This window comes from Ursus maritimus, unplaced genomic scaffold (assembly GCF_017311325.1).
Source record: "Ursus maritimus isolate PB19 unplaced genomic scaffold, ASM1731132v1 scaffold_2, whole genome shotgun sequence".
In the NCBI taxonomy this organism is placed as follows: domain Eukaryota; kingdom Metazoa; phylum Chordata; class Mammalia; order Carnivora; family Ursidae; genus Ursus; species Ursus maritimus.
In genome coordinates this window covers 105,071,290-105,095,797 of record NW_024424452.1, presented here as the reverse complement: position 1 = coordinate 105,095,797, position 24,508 = coordinate 105,071,290, and the positions used below count along the sequence as shown (strand labels likewise).

General features: G+C 42.7%; 1 protein-coding gene across 6 annotated transcripts in view; it reads right to left on the bottom strand.

Moving 5' to 3' along the window:
• The window catches only part of SRGAP2 (SLIT-ROBO Rho GTPase activating protein 2), a 232,906-nt gene that overhangs the window by 112,102 nt on the left and 96,296 nt on the right, over window positions 1–24,508 (bottom strand). For all 6 annotated transcript variants that reach the window (XM_008699550.2, XM_008699552.2, XM_008699551.2 and 3 more), the window contains exon 4: window positions 3,001–3,163. In XM_008699550.2, coding sequence (XP_008697772.2) covers window positions 3,001–3,163 — 163 coding nt within the window. The remainder of the gene's footprint in view (window positions 1–3,000; window positions 3,164–24,508) is intronic.

Below are 24,508 nucleotides of genomic sequence, written 5' to 3'. Positions count from 1 at the left end.
GATTTTGAAGGCAGAGTGAAGATCATAAAGGCCAAGTACTTTTTTTTTTTTTTACTTTAGGGAACTAAGGCACAGAAAGAAGTAATTGTCCAAGGTTTCAGAGTTGTTAGCAGAGTTGAGCCCAAGAGAAAGTGTCACTTAGAAGAGACCTGTGCTCTGATAGAGCAAGGCAAGCCCTGGGAAGCTTTACTTAACTGACAGTGTGGCCGGGCTCATTCCTTAGTTCTCTTATCTGATTACTGTATCTTAACTGAGGGGTTCTAATGCTTCAGGTGCAACACACTTTACACAAAAGGGAATAAGAAATTAAGTCACAGAGACAGAATGCTTTTGTGCCCATTACTAGAAAGCAGAGAGGCTCTCACCCAGCCAAAACAGAATTAATTTACACTTGTGATCAGCTAAGCCAGCTTCTACCTTAGAACATTCTGCCTACAATGGACCCCAGGGGAGAGAGAAAAGAGATTATTCACACAGTGGGAGAGTAAACATTGGCTATTCAGCAATCCTATGCATATCTCTAATAATAACTATAATTTAACTGATGAAAAGTTATAAAGATCAAGAGAAAGTCCTATGAGCTGCAACCATATATAACAATATGAATAAATCTCACAAACATGCTGAATGACAGAAAGACAGAAACCAGACACAAAAGAGTACACACTGTAGGATTCTATTTATATAAAGTATGAAACCAAGTAAAACTAATCTCTGCTGTTAAAAGTCAGGACAGTTGTTATCCTTGGGGGTTGTGACCACCCCTCCAAACCCCCTGTGGACTGGGAGGAAGCATGAGGGCAGCTTCTAGGGTACTTAAATCAACTGTTTCTTGATCTGGGCGCAGTTACCAGGCGTGTTCACTTTATAAAAATGCATGTAGCTATAAGCCCATGATATATGCACCTTTCTTCAGTGAAATGTAATATATAAATAGTCCTGTGAGGAATGAGAAATTCTTCCTTACAACCCCAGCAAAGAAATGCACAGTTTACGGAGGTCAACTCTGAGACCATGGCTAGGAATATAGTTCACAGGCAGATTTTCTTTCTGCAGGGCAAAGACCCCATATATTCTCTACGAGCCATGCACTTGGGCTCTTGGATATGTGAATGGTACTTGAAGAACCAGAAGCACTCGTGGCTTCGATAAGGGGCTGCCGTCAGCATACACATCTCTGAGATCGGGAGGGGCTGTCATATTCCCTGGCGTGGCTCTTCTCTAACCTTCTAAAGCTGGGAGAAAAGGGAACTGAGAGCTTGGCTGAAGTCTAGATAGCTGAACATGCCCAACAGAAGTTTTTTCTCAGATGAACAGAGAAAATGAAGGAGGAAATGATCAGTCAGTCCCTGTCCTTCTAGAGATAATCTAAGTGGCTGTCAAGGTTGCAGAGAAGAGCTGAAGTGGCATCTGATTACTGTCAAGGTTCTACCTAAATAGGCTTAATTTTTTTTCTAATAAAAGCTATACATTTAAGGAGTATAACATTATTATTTGATATAGATGTAACACATAGTGAAATGATTACTATAGTCAAGCCAATTAATATACCACCTCACACAGTTCCCTGTGTGTGTGTGTGTGTGTGTGTGTGAAAAGAGCACCTGAAATCTACTCTCTAGCATATTTCCAGTGTTCAGTACAGTATTAACTTCAGCCATTCATTTTAGCCACATCCATACATCACCAAGTGTGCAGAATAATTCGGATGAATGACAAGCTAGAGCAGATGCTGGAAACCATGAGGAAATGGTGAAAAGTACCTTCACCCCTAAATGAAGTATCGCCCCAACCGCAGCGCAGCCAGGCCACTAAAAATAGTCGGTGAACTCCGGGAGGAGTTCTCTTTCTCTTCCTTCTTTTCGTTGTCAGATGTTTTTACTCTTTATATCCTGTCTCTAAGACACAGGAAAAGCCCCCACACAGATGCATTATGTAGATGGAATATTCTAAGTCAGTTCTTTTTTCATGCTGGTGTAAACAGAAGAAACTGGACTCTAATTCCAGTCCTACTGAGATCTGGTCAACTTCGTAAGGTTAAGAATTGGTAAACTGGCTACTATTAAACCACAGTCCTGTTTACTGAAGTCCTTTCTCTCCCAGCCTCAAATTTTAACACTGGATCTTGTCAAATGAAAACCAATGAATTTCCTATATATAAAACCAACGAAATAGCCCTATATACCCTCTTTATACCTAGAACTTGTGGGAAGATTATTTGCCTTCTGAAAAGTCCTCTGGGGATATCAGAGCTTGAATGTTAGACATGGTACATTACGTACAATGGCTGGGGTTTTTGCCTCCATTTGTAACCAAAAGCCATGAAACAGTGACTTCATTGAAAGCTCAGGTTGAGAGAGCTTAGAAAAGAGGTTCCTTAGTTTCCAAGAGACTACTTCCAACACTGACAGGTAAGGTCAATTTTGTATAAGTTTCTTAAGAGTACCACAATTAATTCTGAGTTTTTCCTTGGTCAGATTTTTCAACTTACACCCAAGGAATTGTGACAAACAACTGAGCTTCAGAAAGCATTCAGTGACCCAAAGACCAAGATATATCATGATAAGAATAACCAAATTCATGAGTTCACCTTGGCCAAGATGAGCACTTGGAAAGAAAACTAAACCAAATCACAAACATACATGAACTAGAAGAGGAAAACCTGAAATGACACTGAAGGTTCCCGAATCCCAACAGCTTCACGAATCACTCAAGGAAATCAGGCAAACACCATCATCACTAAAATATGCAGATTATGAATTATGTTGCCATTGGTGGGGTTGTACCTTGCAAACGGTTACTCTCCCAGGACTACTATTAATTCAACTCAGAAAGAAAGAAAAGAATGATTATCCAGTATTTTTTCTCCACAAGACCATGGTAGGGAGTGACCAATGGGAAAGCCTTTTTAACTAGGCCAATACAATAGTCTTTCTCTTATATCCAAGGTGGTGTCACCGCTCCACCCAAGTAGCTCTATGCCTAGAAATAGCTATATACCTTTTTAAAGAGTCTTCCTGAGTCCTCGCTGACTTGGACAAATCGAGGGATGATATTATTCAGGTAGATGTCACTCAGGGTGGTGTGGTCCCTGCTCTCCCGCTTCACCTGGTTTAAGAGGAGATTCCAGCAGTTGACTGGAGAGAGAACATTCTGATCCTTCCTGCAGAGAAACAGCGAGAGAAAAAAAAAAAATCAGTGTTGGTGAGTAACCAGGGCCAATGGCTATGAATACAGTCCATGTCATAAAATCACAGTGATCAAAGCCAAGCCAGAAAGAGGTATCTTTCCTGAAGCCTGCACCTCTAGTGCTCTCTACCTATGGAGAAAATAAGAATAATGAGAAGAAAAGAGGAGGGAGGAGGGAGGAAGAGGGAAAGAGGAGGAGAAAGAGGAGAAGCAGGATTATCTGTTGAGCATCTATTACATTCTAGGAGCTTGGTAAATGTTTTATAGGCATTATCCCATAAGTTTCATCATTTTCCTGTAAGAAAAGAACTACCATTATCCCCATTTTACTAATTAGAAAACTGAAACTCAGAGAAGTTGTCACTTGCCCACAGCTAGTAAGAAGTCATAGAGACAGTAAGAAGGAGTCAGGGATAGAACCACAGCTCTGTGTCATCTGACTAGGACAAGTCTAGGCTGTCTGACTCCAAAGTCCATAACCTTAGCCACTAAGACATTTGGTTTGTGTCTAGGGTTGAAGACAAAACTTAGAGGTCTAGAGATAAAACTCACAAGAGCGCTACAGACCACTTCCCCACACATTTATTCATATTAGGATTCAGTGAAAAAAACAACATTTGAGGCCCTTGCCATGAAAAAAAGTCTCTAACCTCTTTGGGCCCACAGAACACATCTAAGGAGGTTTCGAGTTCACTGGTTGAACCATTATGTCATGCCCCCTACAACCAAGAGCACAAACCATACCTGAATACGTGTATTTCTAAAACTTCGACAGCCTGAGGGGAGCAGTAAAGTGCCAAAGCTAGGCGCTCATTTCTAATGAAAACACTGTGATCCAAAAGAATATACTGATCATCCATCTACCCAGTTTGCAGCACTGATGAAGCAACAGAAAGTTCTGCATGTGCAAGCTGGACTTCTTTAAAAAGAGAAACCGAAAGTAGGGGTTGTTTGTTGTACTATTTATCGAGTGCTTACTGTGCACTTGGCACATGGCTGGGCCCTATACTCACATTGTTTAACTTGAACCTTACAACAGCCTGATGAAGGGCGTATTATTAACCACATTCAGCAGATGTGGGAAGTTGACTGAGAAAACTTAAATTTCTTGTTTAGGCTCACATAGCTAAAAAGTGGCAATGCTGGAATTCAAAACCAAGCCGTGTAAGTGTAGAGAATGGTCTTAATCATTGCAAACAATCACAACCTGTTCATTTCTCTTCCTCCTCTTCCCTCCCTACAGGCAGACTCTTAATGCAATGAAAGTGAGTGGTAGTGGCTTGGTTCCTGAGTCAGCACTGCCTGCATTCAGAGCTGGAGGCTGTCGGGAGGCTGTGATTCCTAGAGCACAGAATTCAGCTTTAGAAGGGGATTTTCTAATTCTGTAGTAAGGTAACGATTAGCAGCTAATCACACTACACCTCCTCTGGCTTCAGAACACTTCAGACCATTACATCAAATAAGTATCGTCTAACCAGCCCTAAGAAGCTACTACAAACCAATGAGTGGTAGAGTCCAAACTGAAATTGTTCTCTCTCTGCCCCCCACCCCTGCTCCAGACATCACACCTCTACAGTGAGAATACCTAATACTTCTGTTATGACCGCTTTGGCAACATTATGTCTTCTTACTGTTCTAGGGAAATCAAAAGATTTCTATGGAAACATATATATTCTAGCCAAGAGAGAAAAAGAGAGAGAGAGGGAGGGAGAGAGATAAACATGTAATTAATCCACTCCCTTCAAAATGTTTAGCAACTGAAAAACAAACCAAAAAAAGCAAATAGGAAACAATCCTAAACTCAAAGTTGAGCACAGGCACTCAGTGACCTTTGAAGTTTTCACTGCAAGAAAACTTTCAAATGCATTCCAAATCAGTTTCAGTTACCAAATCCTAAATAATCAAATTTACATTTTTGTTGGGTGGCGAAGTATCCATGTCCCCTGTAAGCATGGAATATATCAGGCAATTACACTTGCTTTTTTAAAAGAGCAGATCTTACAAGATCTGAACTTGACAACTGCTCGGTCTGCTTCTTATGGGTGGACTTGGGTTGGTGGTCTCTATTAGGTCTTTCCTTAGAGCACTTCACACACGTATACATGGTACAACTCAATTTCACAAACGTATAAACATTTGTATCTGAAATGAACAAAGTACAGTATTAGGGGCTTTTAGTTGTAGAAGTGCTGATACCATAGTGCAGTGTGGGAGAGAAAGACCTGTAATACAGAAGAACATCAGAGGTATGAACAAAGGGCCAGCTAGCCCACAAATGTACAATGCAGATCACAAGTGGAGGCAGGAGAGGCAACCAATTGAATACCATGGAAGAAGATACAGAGCATAAATCCCAAGGGGTCCCTCAGAAGAAAGGATGAGTAAACAAACTTGAGTTAATAAAAAGGATGGGCAGAAGTGGGAATCTTTTAAAATAAAAAGCCTTACGTCTTAAAACTAATAAATTTGTAAATATATTCAGAATTATATATTTATAATTAAACAAAGAAGTTCTAAAGTGGTAACAAACTTTTAGCACATATACTTCCTTTAGAGCAGGTGGTGGAATGGCTATTATTGGTTTCAGCGAGCAGGACTTTTTAAAGTGTATTCTGAGAAACTCCAGAATTGCAGAGAAACACATTTCAAATTCAAACAACTGTGACACATCCAGTCAAATGAGCAACCCCCAGTTAAACGTGTAAGGGATCCAGATTCCCTGCGGTTCACGCTATCACCATGTCTCTTGGGCTGCTAGGCAAGCTTCGTTCTGTGCAAACCTTGGAATAAGAACCAATGAGTGTACTTGAACTTCTGAAAAATGTGCTGTTGTTTAGAACGGACATTGCTCTGCACAGGTTTCATTTTTAATTCAAGGCTGTGTGCTTCCTTAGGTAAAGCTATGCAGGTGAGCACATGACTTGACACACAATGGCCAAGTTCAATTACATGCCACAGAAGGCTCAGGGACCTATGCTGGGTTCACGGTAGACCATGGTTGGGTAGTGAGAATGCTCAATACCATCCCATCATTATCAATTGCCTTAATGCTTATTATACATATAATAATGCTTATTATACATTATACATTTAATGCTTACTCAATAATGTTTCTCAACGGGGACAGGAATAGCTGCTAGGTAATATTAGTGATTCAACTTCAAAACAAAAATATCCTTTTTCAAGCACCTAGGCCAGTTTAAAACTAGCTCAAGATTATAATTCATCTGTGTGAATCAGGAGTTTCTTGATTTTGGGCAACCCAAATCAGAACCAGAAATAACCTGGATGCTGAAACTGATATAAAACTGCAACTCTGATTTATAATCCCAATTTCAATATTTTGGGATCATGAACACAGCTTCATTGTTCTCACTGACTGACCCGGTAATGAGTACTCTTCATAAACATGCACTTTAAAAGTGGATTTACACCAATAAAACACTGCTTTGGATCTGCTATATGTATGGGGATACTAAGCACGATTTTTATTAAAAAAAAAAAAAAGCCTTTCAAGATAGTATTAAACTCTGTTGTCTGTTTCTGGTACGGGTCCCTACTCTCTTTTACTATTAATGCAGTTTTTCAGGCAATATTTTTAGTTCTTCGAGTTTGTAGATTTTCTTGGACATATTCCTCCTTTCAACCGAGGTGTTTTAATTAATTCATTTATTTATTTTGGGGCCATGGCGGATATACCATAGAGACAATTTTCCCAGCCAACACGAACAAAGATGAAACACACTTCAGGCTGGAAAATAAGCAAGTCAACGAGACGTGATTTCATAGTGAGCATATGAGGGTTCTGCTAGAGTGGTTTCCTGCCTCAGCCACTTTGCAGCCTTATTTTATTTGGGGCTGCTGGAGCCAAGGGAACTTCGTTTGGTTAGGAGATTGAAATTTGTCTTTATATCTTTTCCATCTATCATTTGTTTGTACAGTTTCTTTACTCTCCCCGCCCCTGGAGTCAGGTTGTGTAATACTTGGGCATTTAAAGAAAAGGGTCTGCATCCCTTAGGAATGTACTGAACAGCTGCAAACCTCCTCAAACGCTAATCCCTAAAAAGCAGACAAAATATCCAGAAGTATTTTTCTTACTTAAAATTTTTTTCGGGAGGCAGATCAAGAAAACATAATACTGCACTTGAGAGGGAATGACTCTGGAGTCAAAAAAAAAAAAAAAAAGAAAGAAAGAAAGAAAAGAAAAGAAAAGAAAAAGAAAGGAGTCCCAGAAAGTCACAAGCTGGCTATGCACCCACAGAAGAGATTATCATTATAAATGCACCGAAAGGATAAACCCGCACAGCTGAATCATTAGCTTCAAATCCATTAGGCCAGTTTTTCTCCTTCAACTTTAGATTATTCATGGATGTTCAACAAACTTAGCAGCAAAAGCGCCAAAGGATTTCTCTACAATATCTCGGGTAAAGAGAGAATTCTAGAAAGGTCCAAGTTGGCCTCCCTATTACACTTCCGTTTTTTGCCATATCCCCTCTGTTCCGTTCCAGTTGTCTCTCCTATAAAACGGACACGAACCCCGTTGGTGTACGTCTTGCTCCCTAAAGATCTGCAAAGCCTGACTGTAAAATCCCAGAAGCCCTCCTGGCCGAAGGTGCTGTTTAATGAAGAACTGCTGTGCTCACAGCTCTGCAGAAGGGACGCGTGACACGAGCTTGGCACTAGTGGATGGCTTGAGCTGCACTGTTCTACGGAGGTCCATTTCCTTTTGGGCCAACAGCCCCTGACTTGCCCACCTACAGGGCTGCTGTGCGGCTAAAATGAGATGCTGAATGCAAAAGAATTACACCCACAGTAAAGCACTGAACAAATGTGAAGAAATAGTATTATTTTTATTTCCAAACAAACTGGGATCGGCTTTCGTCAATTTCCAACAGGCTCATCACCCGGCCCTGGGCCAGGGCCAAGAGCACAGCCTGCTGAAAACGTACAGCCCTTGGCCAAGAATGGTGGGGATAAGACAGCAGCAATAGGCAATTAACCAAGCAGCTGTATGTCTCTGGGAAGATGTGATGAAGATACCAACGGGAGAGCAGAATCTAATCGTCCACTGTCCTTCCCCTAAGGACCAGGGGAGAACAATCTTAGTCGTGCATTCCGCACAGGGAACTGTGTGCTGAAGGAGACAGGAAGGAAGCCAACGGGAACTCAGATCACCAGGGCCCGAGATGCTTCAGCCACTTCCTCTGAGTTCCTCTTTCTCGGAATTCCTATCAAACCTGCCAGTCTGTCCATGGGGATGGCAAATATCAATCCATCTAAGAAAAATACCATTTCTCACATTCGAAAGTAGACATGTATGTGATGATAGACAAAACCCGAAATGAGTTAAATGCATTCAATGTATGTTACAGAGAAGCTAACTATGAAGAGGATATAAAAAGACCAAAAAAAAAAAAAAAAAAAAAAAAAAAAAAGTACCCGCTTAATAAAAGGGATCATTTAGTGACAGTTGGACAGGGAACTAGTGACAAGCAGGGAGTTGGCTTTTTAAGCCTAAATTCCCTCCTGGCACCTTGATTAAAATGAAATGAACTGAGGCAGCCAAAGAGATTATTTTATTCAGATGAATGTTATTAGACTTTCTGGCTTATTTTCTCTATTATGCATTTTGCTGATGCTGACAGAAGCAGACGGGCTGGATGGAGAGGCAAAGCTGCAGCGGATTTACGGTGTGACAGCGCCATGCATAAAATCAGACCCTTGCTGACCCAGATAAGCCAGAGGATGGATGGGATTTGCTGGGGAAGGTGTTAAAAGAAGGAGGGGGGAAAAATCACCAAGGTGGGAAGTGACTTGAAAAAGACTCTGCCTGTAATGGTGGCTGCTGGTTGTGCAACCCAGGAGTGCGGTGGCAGCCTGGAGGCATCTTTCAAAGACAGCAGGCAGGGAGGGAGGGGGCAGGCACACTTCTCGGGGCTTATCACAGCTCTGCCTCAGCTTTGCCAGCAGTGAGATCAGGGTAGGAGAGCTCCAAGACATAAAAAGGGCCAAAGGCAAAAATGTATATTCTATGTATGGAGAAACGAGCCTTCACGTTTTCAGGGACAAGTTAATCCCACAAATTGTCTTCAGTAGCCTAGACAGATGATTAGAAAGGATGCAAGCAGTGGTGTACCCACCTTACTCAAAATAGTCTAAATTGTCCCCTATAATCAGGTTTGGGGGAAGCGCTGTATGGAAATGGAATTCTTGTGGCTCTGGCTTAGTTCCAGGGAGCCCAGCCACACCCTTGGGATCATGGCATGTCCATGAGCTGAAAGCTTAAGACTCTGCTTTGAAGTTGAGAACTGGACTGGCATCGTGTCTGACATCTTAATAACTATTTCCTGAATGATCATAGGACCAACGTTCCCCCTGGGTTAAGTCAGAGAACTGGGAGGGGTTCTCAAATCTGAGCCACCGTAGACCCTAACCGAAGATGTCTCCATTAATTTATGACAGACAGGAGACTTAGCTTTCCCTTCAACCATCCCCACACCCACCCCGCCCTGTGTTCATGGCAGGGAGAGGGAGGCTGGAGATTCTTTTAATCATTCAAGGCAGCTCTGTGGACCCCAGAAGACCAGACCCGGCAGCGGTGGAGGGTGTCTACACAAGATTCAAATCTCTGTCATTCAGATTTCTTGCCTAGATTTCTGACATCTTATTGTCCAGGTCCCTTTTCTGAGTCCTTGATCTCTAAATTTCATTATTTAGAGATCTTCTTATTTCATTCATTCAACAAATACTGACCAAGCACCTACTAGGTTCTGGGCACTAGAGATAAAGGGAGCAACATTCTTGTTTCTGACCTGCTTCTCCCATGTTTGCAGAACCTCCTGGATCTAACACATGGTCTTCTTGATCCTAAACTGTCCAGGAGCCAAAACCCAAATCTTACCCTGGTCTCAATGCTCATTTGTACCCTGATCTGTTACGGAACCCTGGTCCCGCTGACATAGAGGATCTGCTTGCCCAACAGCCTTCTCCATGGCTTCTGTAGACCTGGACCTTCTCTTTGTTTGTACTCTCTGTCTTGCCACTAGCATTCTCAGAACGATAGGGAGGTATAACCTCTCCCTGTGTACTCTGGGTACCATCTATATACTAGAGAACAAACACTATGCACCCCACCCCAATATAATCCATAGAACCAAAGGCTGAGAAATTCATTTATGTATCACATTTCCATCCTTTGACAGCCCCCCAAAATAGGCTGTGATCATATCAAAAGGTGTGAGCTGACTAATTCACTTAAAATAAAACATCATAGCAAGAGCAAAAGACAAAACAAAGGTATGATTGATGAGCAAGGAACAAAAAAAAAATCTATGTTTCTCAGTTTAAAAAGATTTTATAACCATCTACATTACAGTTTACACATATCCCTTATATAATAATTCCATAGAATAATCTGTGAATAACTCTACAATTATATCTTCAGTTTTTTCTTCTCTAGTTAATTAAGATGTCACCAGAAACCCCATAAGTAATTACAGCACATGACAAACATACAGAAAAAAAAAATACACGCAGATGTGTTAACAGATTTTTGAATGAATGAAATCTTGGGAGATGACTGAGACAGACAGCCTGGCTCACCCCTGCTAGTTCATTCCAGAGAAATACCTGTCTGTGCCAAACTGGAATGACGTCACCCAAAAATCCACACTTATTTTCAAAGCAGTAACCACTACCTTGGGAGCAGGCATCTCCCTGGCACCAGGCACGAACAGAGAAGCTTGAACTACAGCCAGTAACTCCTGCCTGGCAAATGTGCTGAAGCATGCCAAGTACCCACAAGCTGCTTGGGAAGAAACAGTACCCCTAAGTTTCAGACCTTCCCCTCCTGCATACCTGTTAATGGGATAATGAGTTCCCTTACGTGGCTCACGACAACAATGAAGAAGGAGGAATAAAGAGATAGTTTCAGACCTTCCCCTCCTGCATACCTGTTAATGGGATAATGAGTTCCCTTACGTGGCTCACGACAACAATGAAGAAGGAGGAATAAAGAGATAGCACTTGATTCTTTGAAACTACAGAACTAAATGGACTGAAGTCTAAATAGTTATCGGATCAGCTGCATGCGCTGCTATCAGTTCTCATGTGTATTATTTTTAAAGATTTATTTATTCATGAAAGACAGAGAGAGAGAGGCAGAGGCAGAGGGAAAAGCAGGCTCCCTGAGGAGCAGGGAACCCAACGCGGGACTCGATCCCTGGGACCCTGGGATCACGACCTAAGCTGAAGGCAGACGCTTAACTGACTGAGCCACCCAGGCACCCTCTCATGTGTTATTTTGATATTTATCTTGCCTCATTGGAAGGAAGTCTCTTGAGGACAGGGTATATTTTGGACTGGTCAATGACCATCTATCACCAAGAAATGGGCAGTACCTCATCAGCACTGACTAATGACAGATGCCACAGTCACAGAAATCTTGTAAATGTTAAGCACAGTAGAACAATCCATTTAATGAATAGTTAGCATCTTCAGCCGCCATCAATCTTGCCAAACAATGCTATAGCATGTATCTGGGTGGCTACTGACTGACTGAGTTTGTACGCCCACTGGCTATGTGCTCTAAATGACAGCATATTATTACCCATGTCGATACTTTGCTGGCAAAATTTTAAAGGTTTGGGGGGAGTAAGAGATGCCCTGATCAATTTCCAGGTTAGCAGATGACTGAGTTCTACAGATCTGTAAGGAAGGATGAACAATGGTACCCCATCCCAGCGGGGTGGTACTCTGCAAAGACCCTGAACCATGCTTCTGACCTAGAGTCTAGTCTTAGTTCTGCCCGTTGCTAGAGCCGGGTAATCTTACATCAGCCACAGAGGCACTCTGGGCCTCAACATTTTTTTAGCTACTCAAAGAAAATAAATGGGTACAGCAGATCTGCCCTGCCTAACTCACATGGCTGTTGTGAAGATCAAGTCAAACAAGGTGATGCCCATAAAAAAAAGTTCATAAACACTGAAGTGCCCTACATCTATGAATCAGTATTATCATCATTTGTTATTACTGTTGTAACTATTATTATCACTTGACAGTCCATGCAATGGGTTCACACCCACAAAACAAAGTGGCTAGAGTCATGTCTAAAAAGACAAACATGTCTCAAAATTCCCAGGCCTTATTACCCAAGTTTGCAATAAACTTGGCTTTATCAATTTTTTGCTTCATCGGTGCACTAAAGAGGAATACATTTTGTTATTATTAACTTATCATTTGGGTTCTCTGGACGCTTCCCAACTCAGTGACTCTCCTGTGCCCAACCTAGAAGAGACTTTAGAAGAAAGACTTGTTCTAGTGCAGAGAGAGAAGCCAGAGGGTACAAAAAGTAGCATCGTGGAACTTCAGATCTAGAAGAGACTTTCTAGGGGTCTAGAGTCTAGACCGCACATCATTTTCAAAATGAGGAAACCGAGGCTCAGGTGCTGGAGCAGGGCGAGAACCAGGTCTCCTGAGTAGCAATCATTTTCTCATTTCATGGTGGTCATTGCTCTATTTCAGCTAAGAAGCCCTTAGCATCTGGTGCTGAAAGAGTTAATGGACCATGCTCAGCTGCCCGAGCCCCGGAGCACAGAGCTATTCCAAGACAACACATAACCCGAATACCAAGGGTCCGTGAACCCAGAGGGAGCAGAACTGCTGGTGCCTGACGGCGCCGGACAGCATGCTGACACACTGCATGTGGTTACACATGAAAGGCAAGTGACTAGCAAAAGCAGTTGTGAATCCCACCCCATTCTAATTTGGGACTGGCTCTGGGCACCCACTGAAGCGCCGGGCCACACCCCAGCCGCTGTGTAAAATGACCCTGGAGTTCCTTCCCTCTCTGCTCTGTGGCCTCAGTTAACTCCTTCTCTGCTTCCAGAAGGGCCAGAGCAGTTCTTAAAACAAGAGGACTACCAAGGGAAATTAAGATCCAAGAAGGAAAAATCCATGGGGAGATTCTCAGTGCAGATTGAGACGACAGCGGCTAGTAACTGCCATCTCCAAGGGAGTGTATGACCTGAAGCCTTGAGCAGCCAGGCCCCTAAGTCTGAGAGTAGCTTCTCTAAGTGTGAGTCTTCGGGACCCCAAATCCCTTTGCATCAGAGTAACCTGTGGGGCTTTTCTAAAATATGGGTTCCTGTGCTCCTCTGCTGGAGATTCTGATTCACTAGGGCCAGAGTGATGCTCAGGAATCTGCATTTTATTTTATTTTAATTTTTTGAAAGTTTTATTTATTTAAGTAATCTCTACACCCAACGTGGGGCTTGAACTCACAACCCTGAGATCAAGAGCTGCACGCTCCTCTGACTGAGCCAGCCAGGCACCCCAGGAATCTGCATTTTAAATACACATCCCAGGTAATAGCATGCACACCCAAATTTTAAGAACCAATGCTCTTAAAACAATGTTTTTCAAACTGGGATACAACCTATTAGTAGGGTTAATAAATCAATGTAGCAGGTTATCACCCAGCATTTCTCAAAAAAGGAAACAGAAAACAGTAGGACATAATAACACAAAACAAAGTAGAAAATATCAGAGTACAACACACAGAGCAAAGACCTATAGGGATTGTTTTACAAAAATGCAGTTCTCAGTTACTTAAAAATACACCGTGAAATGTCTATACATGTGTGTATTCCAGCTTGTACTACAAAATATTTTTATAAAATCTTTTTGGGGGTGATTACATAGCCCAGATCCTTTCTGAGAAACTAAGAATTCTCTTCCAAGTATTCTCCAAAGAAAGGGGGGGGGCGCTGTTATGTACATACACACCACAACATATGAGTCATGGGTCCCTGAACTTCGAGAAGCTCAAGCCTTGAGGACTTCTCTTGAGGATACTCCTGACAGCAGTCTAGTACTCTGGTCACAGTGGGCACCTGATAATTACTGGACTGTGCCAACGACTTTCTCCTGAAGCTCCGCAAATGACTGCTAGTACCTGCCTAATGTGCCCGTAAGATAAGTGACCCCATCATGTTGACTCTTTTTCTCTCAGATGCAGGGCAACTAGAAATGCTGACGTTCAACAGTGTTCCTCAAAACACTGGGAGAAAGCTGGCAGCAAATGGCCAGAATGAGGAGAGCAGTAGTGGGGGCACAAGGTCAGTGTTCCCCAAGGAACATGCTCCCTGTCCATAGCAGTGCAAGGGTAGGCTGTGGGACTGGCGCCTTTCTGCCCCCTACTGAGAACGTCAGTAGAGGAATATAAACTTTATTCCCAAGTTAGTGACTGCTTTGACCAGTAAATGCACACATATTTATAAACACAGAGACCCCAGCTTCATCTTCTCTCTATGGCCAAAAGGACAGAAATTCCTCAGCCCTTGATGGGAGATTCAAAAAAGGCACAGACAATGAGGAAAAGAACAACAACCCAGGTTGATCCTCAAGGTGGTCTCATCCCAATGGCTAAACCTACCTGCACAAAGAGAGGGTGAAACTGGGGGCAAAGGTTTTAGAAAGCAGCCTTGGTCCAATGAGGCACAAAAAAGGCACACAATAGAGGGGGGTCAGGAAAGATGGAGAAGTCGGACAGGGAGGACTATTAAGAAGACAGAGAATCAAACTTCTTCAAAACTATTCTAAAATTTCCTGATGCTTTTCAGTAACTCGTTTTCATGTGGTGGAAACTGGCACAGCATCTAGGATGCTTTGGGTCCATCTGTTTTTGAACTTAAGCTGCAGGCAAGATTCAGAACAGCTGGAATCAGCACTGACCATGTTATACGTGTCTGGAGGAAGGAGAGAAGGAGAATAAGTGCGTGGGAGATGGAGGAAGGGTTACACGGGGCAAAAGAAGGGGAATCTGGAAGCCATCCCCAGGCAGAGAGGAGACCAATAGCCAGGTCAGAATTGGTGCAAAAGAGCTTTTAGAGAGGCCAGAGCATCTGAGCACAGAAAGCCAAGGAGAAGAAATGGCAGGGGCATCAGAACAGGGAGCCAGCAACAGGGCTGAAAATTCTGCAAGTCTGGGTGTCAGTGAGCAGTACCCTGCAGCTTTACCTCTGAGGGACCAGATCAAGATCGTCCAAGATTCAACATCAAGCATATTACATGAGTTGCTGGCAAACAGTCTTCACAATCAGCCTAGAACTGAGATGAGAGCTGGACTCTTGATTCCCTAAATGCAAGAGAGGTGTTCATGGAGAACAGCAGGGAGAATGTGAGAGAAAGTGGCAAGGGTCATAACCCATTAGGTGGCTTTCCCATAGTCATGATGGGCCCAGCAATGAGGGGGAAATGGCCCCAGGATGGTCTTCAGTGTCTCCCCTGTGTCTGGCCTATGGCCCTGGCACTGACTTCTGATAATGCCCTAAGTAGTTCTATGGATAAGCAGGTCTCTCACTTCTCCCGAGGCTGCTCAATCTCTACTCAAGAGAAAAGATTTGGCGGTGAGAAATTTCCATCAAGACCTCATTCTGAAGGGGAAAAAGTAAAATACAAACAGAAATCAATAAACCAAATGGTATTTCAAACAAGTAATATAATCACACTAAAGGTCTGGAGGTTGGAAGAGAAGGAACTAGCAACTAACTTTTGAATACTGTGTTTTGGTCTTTAAGGCTAGAAACAAATAAAACCCTCTAAACCAGTATTAAAATCTAGTTAGTAGTCTTCTTCTTCAGAGGCATGGGTTAGCAGTTCTAAAACTATTTTGGGTATACACTAGGACTGAGCGATTAAATATATATATTATGGATAATGGGTGCAGATTTCTCACTGCTCAGAGAACAGGAGTATAGATGTGGAAAAGGGAGAAAATAGAATAAAATATGTGGTGGTGGATTGGAATTGAAGATATTGATGTGATTTATAGGCTTTAATAGAGATAAGTATATAGATACCCAGATAGAGAAGTATGTGGGTATATGCATGTGGGTGCACATGTGCGCGCGCGCGCGCACACACACACACACACACACACACACACACACGCCCCTGTTTACTGCCTCTGTCTGCTGAGGGGACTACAAACGGTGGTAGTCTAGTAACAAAGAGCACACTTAACATCCACAGTTTCTAAATACCATTCATCATTAACAGGATCCAGGGCTCTCGGAAGAAAGGGCTCCTAAAGTGAAACAAGGAAAGTACGAGATGAGGCTAGAACATCTTTTTGTGCCGGAAAGTTGAATGGTGGGGACATGTCAAAAGGACACAGGAACCAGCTTGAAGGGACTCCACTAGGCAAGCCTGGAATGAACATTAAGATAGTAAAGGATTATAACCTGTTGAATAAAATCAGAATCCATGAGTCCAAATTGATATACACAAATAACTAGACAAATATCCGGGGGAGATGGAAAAGTTCTTCCTTACAGCAGAATCCCAACTGATCAATGTAGAAAAAAATGATGGAAACTAGGAAAATTACCATTTGGTAACCATCATCATAATAATTGATTCAAGCAAGAATCATCACCGCATGCTACAACAGACAGGTGGAAGTTTTGAAGAACAACATATTTACATGGTCTCAAAGCATCTCTCCAAAATGCATTAAATACAAAGCATAAACTAGAATAACTTCATGGTAGAGAAATCTGGCAGACACTACTCTAAGCAAATGATCAAAGTTAACATCACCAGTAGTGGGAAATCATCAGCAAGTGACTCCTCATATAATGCACTGAGAATATAACATCACTCCCATGGTATTCCTGCCCAAAGCACGTAACCTAAATGTAATCATAAAGAAATATTGGACAGTATCAGAGACATCAAATTAAGAGACTTTCTACAAACTAACTGAGCTAAATGCTCCCCAGAAATATCAATGGCATGAACTACAATGCAAGACCTGGAAACCATTCCACATCAAAGGAAACTAAACAGACAAGGCAACGGAATGAAATGCATAATCTTGGACTTCCTTTGGCCAAAAAGAAAATTTAGGGAACAGATGGTAAATCTGAATGTATGTGGATTACACAGTATTATTCTATCAATATTTATACCCTGATTTTGGTCACTGTACTGGTCATTCTGTCATAGAACCACCTTATTTTAAGTGAATACATATTGGAGTATGTGGACATAAAGGGGCACCATGCCTGCAAATTATGCTCAAGTGTTTCAGAAAAAAATAGGTACGTGCATGAATTGTGTATGGAGAGAAAAAGAAGTAGAAAGCAAATGTAGTAATATGTTAACATTTTCGGACAATCTGGATAAATGACAGAAATTCTCCGACCATTCTTGCAACTTTTCTGTAAGTCTAAAATGATACCAAAACCAATGTTTAAAGATCCCATTCTAGAGAAAAATGAAAAGAAGATCTTTCTCCCATCTCTCCTTGGGCACTAAATATATGCTACTTTGTGTTATCTCTTTTTCATATAAACCTCCTGTCTTCCACATGACACAATGAGGGGAGAGGCTGGGTTCTATACTGCTCTGTGACCCCAACACCTGCCAGAACATGTCAGTCAGTACTGATGATGAAGATAAGCCAAGTGTTTAACACTGAACCACAAGGTGACTTTAAGGGTCACTCAAACAATTCTGGCTCCTCAACCTTGAACACTGCATCTTCTCAGAACACACATGTGCATAAACGCACACACACACTCACACCCAACCTTAAAATATTTCACGTTAAATGGTAACCTCCATAAGAATAGTGGCTTATTCTTCCGTGTATTTAATTCCTAGCATGGCCCCTGGTGCAGACTAAGTGGTGTATAAACATTTGCTGAAAAGTACAGGTGAACCTCACTTACCTGGATTGGTGTTCACCAAAACTTTCTATGTTAATGAACAAAAGGGCCAGGAGTGCACTTGCTTTTCAGAAGAAATAAAAGCACAAGGATGTTCTTAGCCCCCCAAAATAATAAGTGAGCTTATCGAAGATTTTCAAGACAATACTTTCTAACTGGAGTGGCTTGAAAACTGGTCCAGACCTGATAAATTGCTTTTTTCATTTGATTAAAGGTGAGAACTTTTCTAAAGTCTTCTCTAATTTGGTACCAGGAAAGCCTACTAAAGATGTATTACAGGGGCACCTAGCTGGCTTAGCCAGTGGAGCATGCAACTCTTGATCTCGGGGTCGTGAGTTCAAGCCCCCCACATAGAGCTTACTAAGAAAGAAAGAAAGAAAGAAAGAAAGAAAGAAAGAAAGAAAGAAAGAAAGAAAGAAAGGAAGGAAGGAAGGAAGGAAGGAAGGAAGAAAGAAAAGAAAAGAAAAGAAAGGAAGGAAAGAAAGGAAGGAAGGAAGGGTGTATTATGTATCTTTTTTCCATGTGGCTTCCCTGAACCATGCTGTAAAGTAGGCGTCCTAAGCACTTATCATCATCTAGCTGGAAACTCAGTGTGTTTCAGGGCTGGGAGTGGGGTGGGGAGAAACGACTCCTAACTGAATTCTCTCTCTACAAGGAACATTATCTTCATTCACTTCCAATGAATGGTGTAAGGGAGACCTAGCAAAACGAACACTGAAAATGTACACGAATAAGGTTAGCTGCCAAGACAAAGCCCCTAACAATACCATGTAATCCGCACGTTATAAGAACCCGAACAGCTTCAGGAGGTGCTAATGGAAAAGTCTCTGTGGCACGCCCACCTGAATGTCTGCATGCGTGTGTACGTGGGACTCTGTGGCTGGGAAGGGCACACGTTTTTCCACCCATGACCAAACAAAACAGATGCAAGGAGGTGACTGACCGATCCAGCCCGTGTATAAGGGGGGAGGAGGGCAGAAAGTCAATACACCTAGGAAGCCGGATCCTTCTGGGCTTTCTTTACTTGGCTTCCCCGGCTCTCTGTCAGAGTCCACTCAGGAGCATGGGCTCTGTCTTCCAAAGGAACTGTCTGGGGCATCATTTCCACCTGTATGCCGTGGAATCAAGTCTGTCCAACCTCCTCCTTTTGCTAAATCCTCGAGGTGCTGCCTGTAAATTCAAAGACTTTCAACCACCAACAGAAACCCCCACCCCTACCCCCAGAACACAGTAGTTCTGAACATCTGTTGTTTACAAGGGTGCAGGCTGAGAGCTGCCAGACTTGTTCCACCACCTCTCCTTGAACACAGAGGCTGCTAGGGAGGGATGTCTGAACTTCATGCAAGGATGCCCTGTCTCGACCACTTAAGTAGAAATCAGCAAACACAGCTCAGCATCCTACTGTTGAAGATAATCCTACTTTGTTTCATTCATTTTCTAATCCTGGTTCTTTAACCAGCTGTACCCAAAATATGTTAAGAGGCAGAGCTGTGCTCATTGATCTTGCCTGAGTTGGAAACCCGAGGGGGCAATGATCCAGTGATTGGTGGCAGTGTAAAAGGCCAGGAGGGGAGCAGAAAGGATGATCCTTTTTCAACTCTGAAAAATCCAAACCCTCCTTTTTTCTCATTCTCCCTAAATCCTTCATTAACACTGAGCTCTTCCCATATGACTCTGTGTCTCTTCCCAGCATGATACTTCAGCACAGCGAAGGAATTAGATATTAAAGTCTTTACTTCAATTAACTTGGGACCAAATCTAATTGAGAACATAACTGCTATTTTTTACCTTTCCCTGCCTAAGCCAAGCACGAGTCCCTCCCGAGTAATCCACCTTTCTTCCCTTCCCGGTGACTACTAGAACCTGCTGTAGACAGGGTCCTATTTTTAGATTCAGGTGCCCATGTGCATATGTGTTCTTATTATTCTCTGTCAGCCCGTCTGATGTTCCCCATTTCAATTATGAAAGTCCTTACGGCAGAAGACTGTCTTTTCTTCTTATCTTGTAAACCCTCCCACTTAACGCAGTCAGCTCCCAATAAAGATGACATGGCTTTTGCCTTTAAAAGGGAACTGGATCAAAGTCAATTCATTTAATTGGCTGTGAATTCCTGAAAATTAAAGATCCTTCGAACCAGACACACATTGCTTCCTGTGTCTACTGCGGAATTATTATGGGACTTAAACGAGAGCCAAGAAAACAAATACTAAGTTCCCTGCACCCCAGCACTGTCAGTAAGGGACATGATCAGCAGTGCCTGGCTCCAGCAAGCTGAAAGCCTGAGGTGTGTCCGGCTAGCATTCCTATGGCAGGGCCTGGGAGACACAGGAAGCCCTCGGTAGTCTCCAGCATTGTCCCAACTGCTCATTAAAGCATGTTTTGCTCCCAACTGCCCTCTATCATTCCCTACCCTGAAAGGATAATACAAAGCTATGTATGCAGAAGTGCAGGAGCTTCTGTTTGGCCTCCTGAGACAACCCAGTAAACCACAATCTGTTATGATCATGACTGAGGCTTGTACTGCACTGTCCGGCTGGTACGGAGGGCAGCCCCCGCACGAGCTGACCAGGACTGGACACTTTTATCCACCGGGGTTTCAATCAGGACCTCAGCACATACCTTTAAGGAAACCCAACGATTTGCCAATTAGACATCAGAGGGGAGACAAATTTCCTCCTCTTGATGATTATGAGCCTAGATCTAAAAGTAATATGCGAGGGTTAACTACCTGGTTCATCATAGCTCATGACACCTTGTGAACATGACAGCTTATAAGACAAAACGTGCAATTGCTGAGTTTTTATAGGAACTGGATGTACAATTATATAGAGTCACATAATTGCATAGTTCCTGCCCAATGCAGCCATATCATAAATCAGGAGGGAGGATGAGTTTTGTCATTCACAAGGGCCCCCACACAGGGGTCGCTGAGGAAAAGGGAGACAGACATGCTACCACCTGGGGCCAGGCTTAAGAATGCTTCACTCTGCACAGGGAATACATAAGTGAATCTAATCCACCGAGGTTTTACCTGGGATACCTATGCTCAGTCCCACCTCCTGAGGACAAGGGCAGCCGTTGCTACTTACAGTGCTAAGTGCTGTCCTAAGGGCTTCACATACATTAATTCCCTTACTCAGCAAAACAAGTCCATGAGGCAGCCACTATTATTACCCTCAATTTACAGACAAGGAAACTGAGGCAACCAAGAACCTTCATCTACAATCACCCGATGGTAAGTGGGAAATCCAGGATTGCAGACCCAGGAAATGTGGTTCCAGAACCGGTAATCTTGACCGCCATGTTATCCTCCTTCTGGGGTTGTGATAATTACATCAGCTACCATTTTTTTGAGCATCTAGTAAGTTATAGGCACTAGGCTAGGCTTCACATATATTATATCTAATCCTTAAACAACACTTCAAGGTGAATACTACTCTCTACATTTCATAGATGAGTGAACTGAAGCTAAAAGGGGTTAAGTGACTTGCTCAAGGTCACAGGGCTGTAAGAGGAAGAGACAGGATTCAGACCCAAATGTGTCTGAATTAAAGCTCTCATCTCACCTTAAAAAAAAAAAAATAAAATAAAAATAATAAGTCTCTCAGCTTTTACTAAGTCATAAAGCCTCCCAAAGAGCTTTCAAATGAGTTCTTTCTCTGTTCCAAAGACTGGCAGCACCCTGTCTTGCTGACCTTCACCCCGCCCCCTCCAAATTGCCTTCTTGTGTTTCTTCTATCTTGCTTTGTCCATGTGTGAGGAGACTTCCCAAGTCTTCCAAAAAGGATCCAACCACCACCTAAGTACTGTATGGACTAGGCCAGCGAGACACTCACCAGGGGACCTTCTGTTAGTTTCTAAATAAAGGCAGCTTGAGCCATGGCAAAGGAAAGCCAACCGTTGCTCAATACCAGATGCTACATCTGGGTAAAATCTTCCCCGAGGGAACAAACAGCTCCCAAATATGTCCAAAATGAAGGAGTGACACACTGGTCCCAGGAAGTGAGGGGTTCTCCCTTCTGGCAGCTTCATGCTTCCTCCTACCTCCCTCCTCAAAGTCAGCCAGTACTCAAGGAGGAACTTTCTGGTACACCAACCTTCTCTGATTTGCAATCACAGCTATAGCAATCTCCATGGCCAACTGACTCTGCTTTTCAACCCAATGCTATCCTGTGAAGCTGATGAACAACTCTGAAGTTAACTCCAGAGGAAAAATCCATCGACAGTAGGTGACGTAACTACAGAGACTGTGCACAAATACTGGGCCCAAGGCCAAGAACATGCACTCTACAAGAATTTCTCTCTAATTAATTGTGTACCTAACCTCCCACTGGAAGGCGTATTGCAGGTTGAATGTCTACCAGATTCCTGAGATACCTGGGTCCTGCTCCCTCACCTCCCTTCCCATAGTTGCACAACTCATAATCAGCAAATAAGCGGGTTTACTTTCCATGTGTATCTCTTTAATGTCCTGCTAATTTCATGTCAGTGAGAATAGGATATTGTCTTGCTCCTATTCCCAACCTAGTTCAATGTCTGGTCCTCAAAATGTGTACTGAATGAATGCACAAATAAATATATCTTTTAAATCATTTTTCATTCTCTGCAACCTGAGTACCACAGACAATACAAAGGATGTTTCCCCCTTTTTCCTCCTAAACCCTTAATGTTGGAAATCAGACACTGCCACAGCCTCGACTGTCACCTCTCTATAAACATACCCAAATATCTCCTCACTGCCCAGACTACAGCCCTGAACACGGCCCAGATCTTTAGCCTTGAACACAGCCATTCATTTTCTGTCGATTACTGAAAATTTCAGCTTCAATATCCTTCCAGTATCTTAAACTTAACATCCAAAAACCAAATCTCTCATACTGTAGCCCTTCAAAAACAACTCTTCCCTAACTTTGGTATTTCTATTAAAGGCACCATTAATCTACCAGTCACCCAAGTCCAAAAGAAACTTCACAGCCCTCTTTCTTTTGTGCTTCCAAGCTCACTTGAAACCTGAATCCCATCTGTCAGCAATTCCTGTAGAGTCTTCCTGCACCAGGTGTTTTCCATCTGTCTCTAGACTGTAAGCGTCAAGAGTGTAGGGGGGCAGTATCTGTCTTGCCTGGAATGCGTCTGTCACATGGGAAGAGCACGATACATACTTGCTAAATGGTCCAAAGGATCAATTTCTGTTCTTTTCATTCCTACCATCCCACCCTAATTTAGACCTTATTATCTACTGAGGCAATGGGTTTCACTGTCTCAAGCTTCCAGTCCTTTAGCAACTCACCACTATTAAGGTTAAGGTTAAGCTTCTGTAAGCAGAGCTCATACCTCAGCTTGGACACTAGCTGTTCAAACCCTCAGCGGTTTCCAGTGTCTATTGCATAGCGCCAAATCTTCCTCAAAAGTCAAGGCCCTCCACAATATAGTCCTATCTACCTTGGTCCAATTCTTCCGTACACAGTGTTAACCAGCCAAACCAGTCCGCTTGCTGCACCCTGAAAAGCACTTTGTACTTTCCTTCTGCTGTGCCCCTCCCTGCCTACAACATCCTCCCCCTCCCTCCCTCCCTCTCCAAATATCAAAATCCTGTCCATTTTCTTCAATGTCCGGTTCAAATTCCATTTCCTCCCTGGAAGTTTCCTGACCATACAAGCTGTGCTGCACCCCTTCTGTAGCACACACTTGGTACTTACCACATGTTGCCTGATATTGAAGATGTGTTATTGTATTCAGGTACAATCTAGCCCTGACTGGACTATAAATTCATTTGGGAAAGAACCACTACTTCTACTTCTTGGATCTCCCTCCTCTAATAAGAGTCTAGAACAATACCTTAAAAATATTCAACAAATATTTGTTGTTGAGGAAAAAGAAACTAGAAGAAAGACAGAAAAGATGTTGGCAGTGGGTTTTAAAGTAGCATAAGGTCTCTGGAAAGAACACAGCAGGACAGCAGTGTAGGAGTATTCCTCTAAAGATTCGACAGGAAAAAAAAATAAAAGAAAGAACTGAGCTATTAAAAGTAGGAGATCAAAACCAAGTGAGCTATGACTGAAAGGTAATTTATAGCAAGTCTATGTAAGAAAAAAAAAAACACAGCCAACGCATTATCAATTAGAGTCCTGCTGGGCGATATTAACACAGATTCCACTTAAAAGAGACAATCAAAGGCTCAGCAACAAATAGGAATACATTTATACTCTTCGAGGAGCCAAAGTAAATGCAAGAACATCTTCCCTGGGAAGACTTCCTACCCTCACACAGTATTTTATCTCTGCTCTTAATCAAACCAGGCGGATAGAATTTCAGACATGAACGGGGTTCACCCACAATTCAAAGGGATGGTGGAAGCCATGTTCCCCATCTTAAACAAAGCAGAATACGGTAGAATCAAACAAACGCTATGTAGTTCTGTCTGCATCATCTCTCACTCTTTCTGTGGGGGAAGGGGGGAGAGAAGGAGCACGATGGGACCGCAGGGTCAGACTCTGCGAAGGAGTCAGAGCTGTGAGGGCTCTAATGAGGGTGTCTGCACGGAGCACAGTGTGGGAGAGGACAAAAGGTGAGCAGGAGCAAAGCCA